The 12,734-nt window shown below is 43.1% G+C and overlaps 1 protein-coding gene across 2 annotated transcripts in view; it reads left to right on the top strand.

Annotated features, from left to right (window-relative positions):
- Window positions 1-12,734, top strand: part of TTC17 (tetratricopeptide repeat domain 17) — a 60,644-nt gene continuing 47,910 nt past the window's right edge. The window contains exon 1 of one of the 2 annotated variants that reach the window (XM_065636950.1): window positions 1-243. In XM_065636950.1, coding sequence (XP_065493022.1) covers window positions 28-243 — 216 coding nt within the window. In that variant the 5' untranslated portion in view covers window positions 1-27. The remainder of the gene's footprint in view (window positions 244-12,734) is intronic. The other variant, XM_065636949.1, reaches the window with a different exon arrangement.

Genomic DNA, 12,734 nt, shown 5'->3' with positions numbered 1-12,734 from the left:
CCGCCCGCTCGGTCCTCCCCTCCCAAAATGGCGGCGGTGGCGATTCCGCTTCCGGGTTGCGCGGGCAGGCCGGGATTGGGGAAGATGGCGGCGGCAGGAGCGTCCGGGCGGGGCGGGCTGTGTCGGGCGTGGGTCTTGTCTGGCTGGGCCCTGGGCCTGTGCTCGCTGCTGGCCTCGGGGACGCGGCCCGCCTCTGCCACCACCCACTGGGTGGTCACCGAGGATGGGAAGATCCAGCAGCAGGTGAGGGGCCCGCCGAGCGCCGGGAGCTGCCCACCGCCGCCTGCCCCGGCGGGCGCGGCCCGCTGCGGCGGCAGGGAGAGCCCGCCTCGCCGTTCGCCCGCAGCCCCTGCCCGCCCCGAGCTGTGCGGCGCAGGGCCGGTTGGCCCGGTGCGGAGCCCTGCCCGGCCGAAAGCCGCCGCAGCCGGCCCCGGCACCAGAGTCTCCCGTGGCGAGCTGGCGTCGCTCGCGAAACGGGGCTCGAAGTCGCCGGAGCCCGGGGGTGAGGCGGGGAGGAGCGGTCTGTGGGTGTTAGCGAGCCGAACATCATTTTAACTGGAGCCGCGTTCCGAGCAGCGGCGGCTCGAGCTCACCTGCAGCCTCCCCGAAAGCTGCTGAGTCAGCGCGGGCCGGGGTCCTGCAGCGGCAGCCTGAGCAGCGGGACCGCCGCCCTGGCGCTCTGACCTGCTCGCCGGGGCCGGAGCCCGCCCAGCGCCGGCGGTGCCTGCGCGGCCTCCGCCGTGCGGCCGGGCCGGCCGGAGCGCCCCGCGGCTGGCGCAGCCGGAGGGCGCGGGAGTTTGCGCTACTGCCCGGCCCCGCTGCCCCCGCCCCGGCTGCTTTTCGTTCCTTCTGGAAGTAAGAAGGAAACGGTGGCGTGTGCTCTTGCTGCAGAAGTGTACGCGCACCCTGCTCCGCAGGAATTTTGTGGGTTTAGTCAGAGCGTCGCGTTTCGATACCAGGCTGCGCTTCATGTTCAGTGAGCGGCTGGAAGAGTCGATAACGTATTTCATGCTTGGGCTTTTTCTTACTTGCTTTGCTCCCTCTTTGTTGGAAGGAGAGCAGCACCATAAATCCACTTTCGTGTCAGATCTGCTTCGCTCTTAAGCAGAACTGCCAGATCAGTTTCCCTCTGGAGTGGAAGAGTTAATCACTGTAGCAAGCAGTAGGGCCTTATAGACGTAAAAAAAAGTGTGGAGAGACGTGTGTCTGTTATTATCGCCTTTCTTTTGCGAGAATTTTCAGTCAGGTCTCCTGTCAGAAAGCACTGGGGTCCTCAGACAGGTGGAACTGGCTTTCTCAACAGGAAGCCCGTGCTTGCTTTATGTTTCCCAGGCACTTCAGCTGTCAGCATGGATCCAGGCACTCTCTCACCCTAGTTAATCATAAATTAATGAATGACAACACTTCAGTGCTAGCTCACCTCCTTTTCCCACTTTATGTTGCGAGGAAGTGGTGCAAGTATATGATAATGGTCTGGTAGCATCTGTGTGTGTATATTAATTGTATATTATCAAATTTGATTCAAGTGTTGATTTTGATTATTGCATGAAAAGCAGCTGTGGCTTGAAAGAATGTAATTAGCTAAAATGACTTGAAAATCTGATTAGCTGAATTCAACACTGATTTTAAGAAATGGCTTTTTGTGGTGTCAGTTAACTGATGGTATAGGTGGAAGCTTCCATTGTACTGTTGCTATGCAATAAGCTATTCTATTACAGTTACCAATGCTTTCTAAGCAGGGGCATTCCCATGTTCCATTTATAAAGTTCTTAAGGTCTATAGATGGGAAGACAAAATAACATTTTACCTGCACAGTCAAAATCAATCCATCCATTTCCAGCAAGGAAACTGAAATTATAAATACAGTATTACTTGCAATATGAGGAGCTGGATTCTTCTGTAGCTGGGATGTAGTGCTGCTAATTATCAAGTGAGTTTTTTGTAATAATATGTAATTCAGCATCTGTTACTGTCATCTCCCTGGCTCTTGTGAAAATGATACTTAAATTTGTGGTTATTGCCATCCGTGCAGAGCAGCTCTGAATTTCTTTTTTTCCACTTATTTATAATTTGGGAAATGAGAAGAGTGGGCATTTTCTAGAGTGAACTTGAATGTTTTAAATGCCAAAATGTAATCGTGGTTCAATAGTTGGTGGGAAAACCAGCAGATCATCTCCCTTATTCAGCAATAAGAAGGAATTGTCATTTTCCCACTCTGCACTACACTGGTGTGTCAGGTACTGTGTGCAGTTTTGGGTGTCCCAGTATAAGAAGGACACCAAACTGTCGGAGTGTGTCCAGAGGAGGGTGACCAACATGGTGAAAGGTCTTGAGGGCAAGACTTAGGAGGAGCAGAGGTCACTTGGTTTGTTCAGCTTGGAGAAGAGAAGGCTGAGGGGTGACCTCATTGCAGTCTAACACTTTCTCAAGGGGGGCAGTGGAGAGGGAGGTGCTGATCTCTGGTGACCAGTGGCAGGACATAAGGAAATGGTATGAAGCTGTGTCAGGGGAAGTTCACATTAAACATTAGGAAAAAGTTCTTCACTGAGAGCGTGGTCAGTCACTGGAACAGGCTCCCCAGGGTAGCACCAAGTCTGTCAGAGTTCAAGGAGCATCTGGACAATGTCCTTAGTAATAGGATTTAGTTTTAGGTAGTCCTGCAAGGAGCAGGGAGTTGCACTCGTTGATCCTTATAGGTCCCTTCTAACTTGAGATATTCTGAGATTCATTTACAATGGGGTGCTTCGTAACTGATTTATCAATTCATTGGTAGAACCACAATGTTCCAAAATATTTGAGCTATACTCCTAATACCAAGACCTTACTTACAATACTTATTAACAGGACATAAGCCTAAAATTTCCCTGAAGAGCATCCCTTTGCTGTTTCTTGAATATCCTTCGTTAAGTTGATATTTATCCTGAGAACTTGTATTTTACCAGTACGTTTAGCCATTCAGTCCTTCTCTCCAGCTGTTTTTACTTTGGACATTTTCAGTGGGGCTTTTGTTCACATTCGTCTCAGACTCTTAGGTTGTGCAGCTTCTTGTGTTTCTCTGCAGTGTGGTGTTTCAGCTTCTCAGTGTATGAGTGCGCTGTGGATGAGCTGAAAGCAGAAGTTACAGATCATGGTCCATATACAAAATATAATAGCTGGAATCTGTTTGAGGGAAGAAGGGTGAGAATATTTTATATTATTGCCCTAAAATCTCTACTAGCTATTTCTCATTATAGTGCAGCAAGAGTGTAGGCTTTTAATATGAGACTGCATTCAAGTGAGATTCATTTTCCTGTGGCATAAGACAGCTAGCAGTACCCTGACTGAGTCTTGAGCTGGAGTTCTTAGTGATATAGCAACCTGGCAGGGGTGACAAAATTAAGGCATACTGAACAATTTTCTGTATATCAGCAAGATTTCATCCAGTAAATGGGAGTGCTTGCTGAGTAGGCCCTGCTGTTCCAGTTTCTAGTGAGTATTTTTGAATGATGAAACAAATTAATTCCCAGCAGTGCATGTAACATTTTGTTGTCTCAGTAAGCCATCAAGAGAAAAGCCATGAGGCTGTATCTGTTGCTCTAGTAGCCTGTTTTCAGGTCAAATACATCATTCTTTAGATCAGTTCATGTTCTTCTTTTGATGTGAGTCCACCTTCAGATGTCTGTTCCTGCAAAGCCAGGGGCTGAGTAATTGTCTCTCTTTTAATGAGATTATATCCGCTCAGTGCACATGTTTATAAGCCTTCTCATTTCACAACTCGCAGTATAAAGTTCAGGCTAACATATATAACTGATTTTAGACAGTCTTGTGTGCCACTAGGGAAGCTAGCCACTCTACAGAAATACTAGTGTACTTCAAGAGAAGATAGAAACTTGGCCTAAAGAGAGTTCAAACAAGTGACAGATTAAATGCAATGCAGGAAGCAGTTTCAGTAGTCATGTGTGGCTTTACTGGTGGGGCAACCAGTTGCTGTCATCTCAGAGACCTGACATATCAGAGCTGAGGTAGAGTCTTTCTAAAGATCCCTTGATGGAGGCAATTAAATCTGAGCAAGCTGGTAGGGGCTCAACACTGAAAAAGTTAGTTCTGAGTAACTAAACTAAAAGAAGCAACAAAAACCTCCCAGGCAGATGGTCCAGAGCAGGACTGGGAAGGTGTTTCCAGGAGCAGAGAACTTCTGGCAAGGAATCCAAGTTGGCAAAAAGTTGTTTTGTTTTTGATGTGCTGTTGTGTGTTTTGAAGTTTGTTAGAGGTGACCTGGAGAAGAGACTGCACAGGCAACGCCAGTTAGCCTGTTTGGGGCTAAGAAGACTAGCTGCTCAATAAACGTGACATCTGAATTTCATGCAGTGCAGGACTCTACTTAATCCTGGCTTAGTACAAGTAAAGAGGGGAGACTTTACCCTAACAGTGTTCATTTGGTTGCAGATTTGAATGCAAGTGTGCCTCAAGTTGCAGCAAGGCAAAATGATTCATGGATGGTGTTAGAGTTAATGTGTTACTGATGTCTGCCATCTGACTGCACGCGATGCCAGCAGGTTGAGATGAGAACAGTGGTCCATAGACTCAAGACTAGAGGAAACGCAGCCATCCAAAACCAAGGAAAGCTGACAATCTATTGCAGCCAAATAAAAAGCTACTTGCTGCCTACCAAAGCATCTTCTGTGATATATTAAGCAGTCACTCAGTCCTATCTGGGAAATGACAGCTAGATATTTGCTTTGCTCTTTCTCTAAAGGTTAGTTTGCTTGGCTGTATGACCTCTTTCTTGAGTGAATTTCTTATCCTTCCAAGTCTGTTGTATGCTTAAAAAAATAAAAAAAGAAGTTCGTGGTGTGTGTAATGTAGCGTACCTTCCCCAAAACAGTTGCCAGTAAGTGTGCCTTTTATGAGTGTGTGCAAAGAGACCTAGGTTGGAAGTTGGTGTGAGTCTACCACAGTTCATTAGACGTCCTAGATGTCCTCCAACCCCAGGGTGACAAGCTGAAGCGTGATGATTTTGAAGCATATCAGCTTATCCTCCAGAAAAGGGAAACTTGCTCTAAAACTTCCTTCCTCATCACCAAAAGACTCTGGGATTTAGGCCTTCCTCTAGTGTGAAAAATAATAATTAAAAAAAACCCTTTATCTGAAATTTTCTGCCTTTTCATAAGTATATTTGAGAAGTTTGAACCTGAACGCTTCTGTGTAGTGAACGGCTAAGATGCTTAATGTCCTTGTCACCGATGGGGTGCTGCTGACCTAGAACCACACTTTCCCAGCGCTGCTTGCTCGCAGAGGACTGCAGCGTTGTCTTTCCGCATCACTGTGAGGGTCACAGCTAGATCCAAATTTGATAAAAATAGGCCTTGTGGTAGCCTGTGTGTGGAGTGCAGTCAGAAATGCAAATTTTTTGTTCTTTAGGGCAGTGGTAGAGAAGTGGCTTTAGCTATTCTCAGCTCAGCAGTTAAAGATTTGCATCTGAAGTGGAGGAGCTGAGAGGTAGGTCCAAAGCGCTGTCGGTGCCCAAGCCCCTCGTGCCTCCTGCAGTCTAGCAGGTAACCTTTTGCCAGGTTTTGACTGCTGACAGTAAAGCTTTAATACAAAAATGCCTGTATTTAGCCCAGCATGGTAATATAGGCCAAGGTGGTTCAGTTTGTAAGTCCAGAAGGGCCCAGCGATGGCTCTGACCGTGTGTAGGTAGCATGTCCTGCTTGTTCCTCCACTCCCAGTGTTTCTGTATAGCCTTTGTCATCTGGGCACAGGGCAGCTCCCAGGTCCCAGTTCTCTCAGCATCCTCACACTTGGATTTCCTGGCCTCTCATCCTGTTTTCTGTCACTTTTAAAATAAGGGTAGGACAAACCGGCAAGATGATATGAAACAACTATTCGAAACTGACTATTCTGTGGTGAAAGCTGTACTTGTTGCCTGCCATGCCTTCCCCATATCATGAGCTTCCCATCAAAAGGATAGCCTGGAAGTGGCTCAAGCGCGTGTTTGCATGAGGGCCCCAACAAAGCCCAAACAAGCAAAGTCGTCAAGACTCTGAAGTCTACTGTAATTTCATGTAGCTGAACTCTTTTTTTTTTTTTGCATTTAAAACTGAATTCCTACCTGTTAGTAACCAGTTAGAAAAGAAGAACCGTGGTATAAAGTGCCACCCTAAAAATACATCTCCAGACAAAGTAATTTCCCTTCAAGTTTAACCAGAAAAAAACTAATGGCTTATCTGCTGTTCATTTGCTGAAGAAATTACTGCTCAGTGTTAACCTTTCTTAGGTATCTTGTGAGCCTAATTAGTATTTTTCCTTTTTTGTAGTTTCAGTATTACAACATGTAACATTTTTAGGAGTTGGCAGTGAGCAGGCAGCAGGAACCAGTCTGCTTTAATGAAAACAAATACTTGCTCATTGCAGATGTATGAGTGATCTCTTCATCTCTTGTTTTGATTCAAATGAGTGTATGGCTGGCATCTGTTTTGCTACTGTAGAAAATAAACCTTAGCTAGAATACACACATTGGAAATCTGGGGTTTTTTACCATGTATGACTAACAACGCATTGCAGACAAGTGGTATTACAGATAGTTTTGTTTTTATTTGTGTTTAGATCTGTTATCTAAAATATTCATAGCTGGTATGCTCTCTGGAAGTAATCTTAGTTGAGCAAACCTATTTAGTAATACCGAAACTTCGTTAGGTCTTATGTCTGAAGTGCTACCAATGTTTATAATTTCTGTTTTCTCTATAGCACAACTAATCTTAATAATATCCAAACACCTGATGCTGTTTGTTAACAGATTCTACAGCTGTAAGCTTTTAAGTGCCTCAATACTTGTTATAAAAACTCAATTTAGTGTCATTTTTCTGTATGAATTCTTCAGTGACGTTCCTTGGAACAACTATCTTCTGACACTCCCTGCTGATCATTTGGATAAGACAAAGCATATATTTTCCAGTTTTGTAGCTTGTCCTGCACTGAAACCTATACAGAATTTTTGTGGCTTTTTCAGAAATGCCATGGTAGCATCATGTTGGAGTATCTCAAGACAGCAAGAATATACCAAAAGATGAGCATCAGTTTTGAGATGCTTCACTCCCACTTGAGACTGCAAGGAGTTCTGACCTATTTGAGTGGGAATTGCGTTCATTTTGCAAGTACAGTGACTAAAGATCCACTATCTATAGAACAATTCTATAAGACATGTACAAGGAGCCCATTTTGCTGTATGCTGTCCTTTGATGGAGTATCATTTCCAGCTTCTTTCTGTCATAATCTGCCTTCCACATGTAGTAGAAAGCTTTCAGAACATGCAGAGGCACTAACAGCTGTTCTGATTTTGGTGTTCCTGTGCCCCAGTTAACACTGTTAGTGGGATTTCCACATTACTTTAAAAGAAGCCTTACCTAAAAATAGTTGACTGAGGCATTTGTTGACCCTCATCTTAAAAATCTATTTCCTGGTGCACTGTAAGTGGATTGTGGGGAAAAAATATACCAGAAGGTTTGGCGAAACTTACACATCTCATTATTCAGAGACTTTGATATATGCAGGAGACTCACTTTAACTTCAGGGTTTGATTTAACTCTGATGGTGCTTTTGTTGTTGTTACACAAATTCTGTGTGTTTCTTGCTCAATCAGGTTCTTGGCATACTTTCTGATAGTGAATAAATTTGAACTGTGCTTTATAAAGAAACTTTCACCTTTGGGCAAAGTTGAACAGAGAACACTTATTCTAAAAGTGGTTTACTGGCAGACTTTCTGCAGTGTAGCTAGAGTAGCCACCGGAGTTTCAAGGAAAGCTTTTCAGTACTATTTTTTTCTTATTTACTGTGTTTGAATTGAAGTCAGATTCTTGCATTTCAAGCACTTAATCTTGAGTGTCAGAGTTTCAGCATTTTGGGGGAAAAGTAAATGAATGTGGTGCTCTGCTATCAGCCTAATGCTTTGAGTTTAAAATTAGTAAGTTGCAACAAGCATCTGTTCTATGCAGGAGTCTCCACTCTCCTCACCAGGAGGCTGTAGGTGCTCTGCACATTAGTGTCTGTTCTGTTTCATCCTGACAGAGTTGCTTCCATTTTGCAAAAGATGAACTAAATCACAATATCCAGCTGTTTTTCACTCTTCTGATTCACCTAATCAGATGATGAGGCACAACAGGCTTTGCATGCAAGGGTGAAGGATCTGTAGTGTAGCATCCCACTGTCCTATGTTGCATAAAAGTGAAGCTACCATTTGTATTGCAATTCGAATTTATGGTAATATTCTCATCTCCTCTCTTAAATGTGACAAGAAGCATCACATCTGAAGTGGTTTTTAATGCTTGGTGGGGGGATATCGGCAACTTCCTGTGTGGTAGGGGAGAGAGTGTAACGCACTGAAGTGAGACCATGTCCTGCCTGGCAGTAGATTCAATCCTAAGGTGAAAAGAAGCATCTGAGAACACCTGGCTGTTTGATTGCAGCAGTTACAGTGTTGAAATAAAACATGACAGTTTCTGAAATAACACCTGCCCTCTGATAAGGTTTTAACTCTTGAAGTCAGACCTATGCTAGTTTGCAGAACAAAGTTTTGTTCTGTTTTCATTACTAGTTAATTGTTTAAAAACCTGACATTAAATACAAACACTGTACCACACACATCTTCAGTAGTGCTCAGAAAAAATACACAGTGGTCCCAGGGCTGTATCATCAGCAGGTCTGGTAAAGCTTAGTAAGATGGGGCCACTTACGCCCTCTGTTTCAGAGCAGGAGGCTTTCAATACACAATTATTTGCAAATATGTGACCTGTCATAAAAGAGGGGGCTATGGCTAGTAAATACATACCATATGCAGTTGTGTATATAATGTGCTCTTTCCTCAAAATGATCCAGTACCATTCATGTTGCCTATTCTTTTCTGTCTAAAGAAACATTTTCTCTGATGGATGCTATGAAGATGTAGTTCACCTGTGCAAAGGCAACAGACATACAGAAAAGAAAAATAAGTTGATATTTTATGCAGAACTTCTCTGTTGGAACTAGCCTCTTCTTGTTTAGTTTTAGATACTTTCTTGAAACTGGATGCATTTCCACAACCAGATCAGTTTCTGGGTGACTATTAAATAGATGTGGTGAGCGTCCGTAAGAGCACAAGCATGATGTGAGACTGAATGAAGCCAATATCTTCTAATACTTGAGAATATTTTTCTTGTGGCAAGAAAGGGGTTTAATCCAGAACAGTCTCCAGGTATCCATAAAATACATTTTATTTTAACTATTGTGTTCTGACTACAGAATTATTTGACAGGTGAGTGAAGCTCTGAGGGGTTTTCCAAATCTTTGAGGTGTGTTGTTCTCTTCGAATTTTTCTAAGCAGCAGCCCACAGGAAAGTCCTGGCATGTCTTATGTTTTTATTCAGGGTATAATTTCCTGGGCTTGGGGATGTGGCTGCACTGGAAAGCTGGAAGATGCTCAGTGGCAGTCAAGCATGGGAAGCACCTGCAGCAAGGATGGGGCAAAGCGTGAGCACCCGGATGGTGAGCCGTGCAGGACTCCAAGTGTGCATTCTCGATTTCAGCACGTGCTGCTGCTACTGTTACCTCTGCTGTGTAGATTATGCGGAATTTATATCTTTCTTTGCTACCTTCTCACTGTGCTAAATTCTTCATGATGTGGCATTACTGCCCTTGATGGCAAATGCAGTATTGGTGCTCTTCACAGCTGAGGAGGCCAGCTTTGTCTTTCTCCAGCTGTAGAAGCCTCTGGTACTGTAAAAGAAAATGTGTTTGATCTGGGGAGGGATGTTGTAAAAAGGTGGATAATGAACCAGAAGTCTTGACAGTATTGCTGGCTGGATCTGAGAGGAACAGGTTGCAGTTCAAGAGACATGTGGCTGTTGCTATGGAGAGGGGGAAGATGAAGTGCTCACCTGAGGCCAATTCAGACTAGCCCACTGATATGGCTGAAAACTAATTGTTTAATCTCTTGTGTTATTTTTCAGCTGAATTGGCTGGCCTGTTTCTCGGTGGAGCTATAAGATTACAGGTAGCGAGTAAATGAAGGATTCTGCTACTCGGCAGCAGGGTGATTTTTAGGATCAATGTAAGCAGATCAGGAAATTGCACTTCAAATTCTATGAAATTCTTACGTTTGAGCACCGTCATCCTCCAAACTGGTGCCTGTTGAATGCCAGGTTGGCATTATTTTCCTCATTTGCGAACATGATATCATACGATCTCCTGTGGTTTTCAATTAAGAGTCTGTTTTCCTTTGTGACAGATTTTTGTAGATCTGAATGCTTTTTATTTCCTCAGTTATTATTTTATAATGCCTTCATGCTGTAAATGTATAAACTGGAGAGTATAAGAACTGATACGGTATATTCAGCTCACTTTTACAAGCTGCCAGAAGTGCTCTGAACACATTGGATGTGCTGTTTCAAGTTTCCTCTGCAAACCTTGCATGATTGGCCAGTGTAGCTGCTTAATTTTTTCCATCCAAATTCTTTTTCAGAAATTAATGCACCTAAATTGGATTTTTATTTTTGAGAGCTAATAGTAGTTGTTACTCTCATAATTTCTTGTAACGGAAGTCTTGAACTTTCAGAGTCAGAAATTACCAAATGTAAATAAATGTAAGGTTGGATTTACTACTAAAGTTTTGGGTTTAGAGCTTTTTTTTTTAATGCGCTGCATTGGTCTTAAAGATATAGTGACTGCTAAGGTTATTTAGTAATACTCACTTCCTACTAGGTTGAAGGGTTTTGCTATTATTGAAAGGTTTTCATTTGCTGGTGACAAACTGAGGTCAGATCTGGAAGTGAAAATCTGAAGACTAAAGAAAAATATCGTGCATGCTACTTAACTTGAGATTATTTCCTAATGGATTGACATGACTTTATGAATTAATTCAGTGACATTACTTTTGGATTGTTGTTGTCATTTTGATTTCTGCTGCTGGATAATAGTTGTTAGGAATTTGGTGCTTGTTGCATTGCTTTTCTGTCAACCCATGCACTGCATTGGTAACATACCGCTCCAAATTCCCGAACACTAAATTCAGGCCTAACTTTCATGAGTCTTTTTTATCAAAAATTAAAACCAGAAGCTGTCCCTGAACATCATTCTGTTTCTGAATGAATGATAAGTCAAGATCTTTCATCTTTCAGAATAAGGCTTTCTAAATGGTGGTGCCTGCATAACTTTCTGCAAAAAATCGCTCCCCAGGTGCAGTTTGTCATTGAAAGTGGAGCCGATAGTTGACTTTGCCCTCAGTAACAGTGTAGTATCATGCAAGCAGCCTTTAGTTGTCAGAGGAACAGTGCTATTTTGGAATGGGCTTTAAACACAGTAAAACTTTCCCTTATTTTCTTTGCAAATAATTCTCTCATTCGCACATACCACAGTAGTTTCTTTAGCAAGTGAGGCATGAAACAAGTGCTACATTCACTACATAACTCATTTTGTGTGCAACTATAATAGTTCAAAGTGAGGTGGGGCCCATAGGAGGAAATAAGAAATATGACTCTAAGTAAAATGCTGTAGACTTTTAATACTTCAACTAACATCGTTAGGTTTTTTTGATACAGTATTTCCTGTGGTTTTCTGGATCATTGTGGATACTTGGTCACCCTTTATTGGCAACAGTTACATCCATCATCTCGAAATTCATAGTGTAAAAATTAACAGGTGTAAGCACCTATTTTCTATTCATCTGGTGATGTAAGAGAATTAATTTGGGAAGGCAGAAAATGAGTTATGCGTTAAGTATTTGGACTGTGTAGGTAGCCTTCTGCCAAAGTGGCTCCATACTAAAAGAAGCAGTTCAGCTTTTGACTTTGAAAAGAATACTTAGCCAAATTTAGCCCAAAACACCATTAGTTTGTTTTGGTTTGTGTTTTGTTTTGGGGTTTTTTTGAGGGGAGTATAAGGAACAAATGTTTTCGTCTTAGAGGATAGGATTCTTACTCAGTAAGGAGGCTTGCCAGGATTCTAGACTTCACAGTCAGTAGTCCAAAGAAAGTAGATTTGAGCTTCTTATCTAATTCACAGCCAGGAGAACATGGCCCATGGCTTAAACTGTTGACAGGACGCAAAATTGCTTTTGTCCTACTGGAGTTGCAGTTCTATGCAATAAGAGAGAGTTCCAGAAACATGTCCAGGTTGTTTGGCAAGTTGACTTAAAATGACGAGCTGGAGTTCAGGAGATTCTCCTGTGCTAGTATATATTGCAGACTTTTCCAGTAAATTATAAGGTCACCCAGTTTGGACAGATTTCATGGGGGTACACGGCCCATGTAGAAGTATCAGAGCTAACACACAGGTACTGCTTACATCCGTATGCAGTAGCTAGTTCCATACCCTGAAAGTTTCAATGCAAACTGAGCAGACCCAGAAATATCTTGGTGTAGATTGTCTACCATAACGGTCGTTACATTAAAAATGGGAGATCTTGCTGTCTTGGTCACTCCTCTTCCTCTTGTCCTGTTATCACATACTCCTGTCTATTTCTTTGCTTCTTTTCTCACACTCATTGAATCCTCCGTGAGCTAATTTAATTTACTAGTTCAGATAAAGCAACTGATAGGGGTTGATGTCCTGTTCAGGTATTGAGTTTGGGCCAGCTCACAAGAGAGCCTGGTGGGCACCAGAGCTGGCGTGCAGGACCAACTGGTATTGCACTGACAGAGTGGAGGCAATAGGGCTGGAATCCTGCAGGTGAGCCTTGGGGTCAGCTCAGCTGCTCGTATGCCACCTTCTCGACAGTAGTGACTTTT

This window comes from Caloenas nicobarica, chromosome 5, assembly GCF_036013445.1.
Source record: "Caloenas nicobarica isolate bCalNic1 chromosome 5, bCalNic1.hap1, whole genome shotgun sequence".
In the NCBI taxonomy this organism is placed as follows: domain Eukaryota; kingdom Metazoa; phylum Chordata; class Aves; order Columbiformes; family Columbidae; genus Caloenas; species Caloenas nicobarica.
This window is presented reverse-complemented; position numbering and strand designations above follow the sequence as displayed.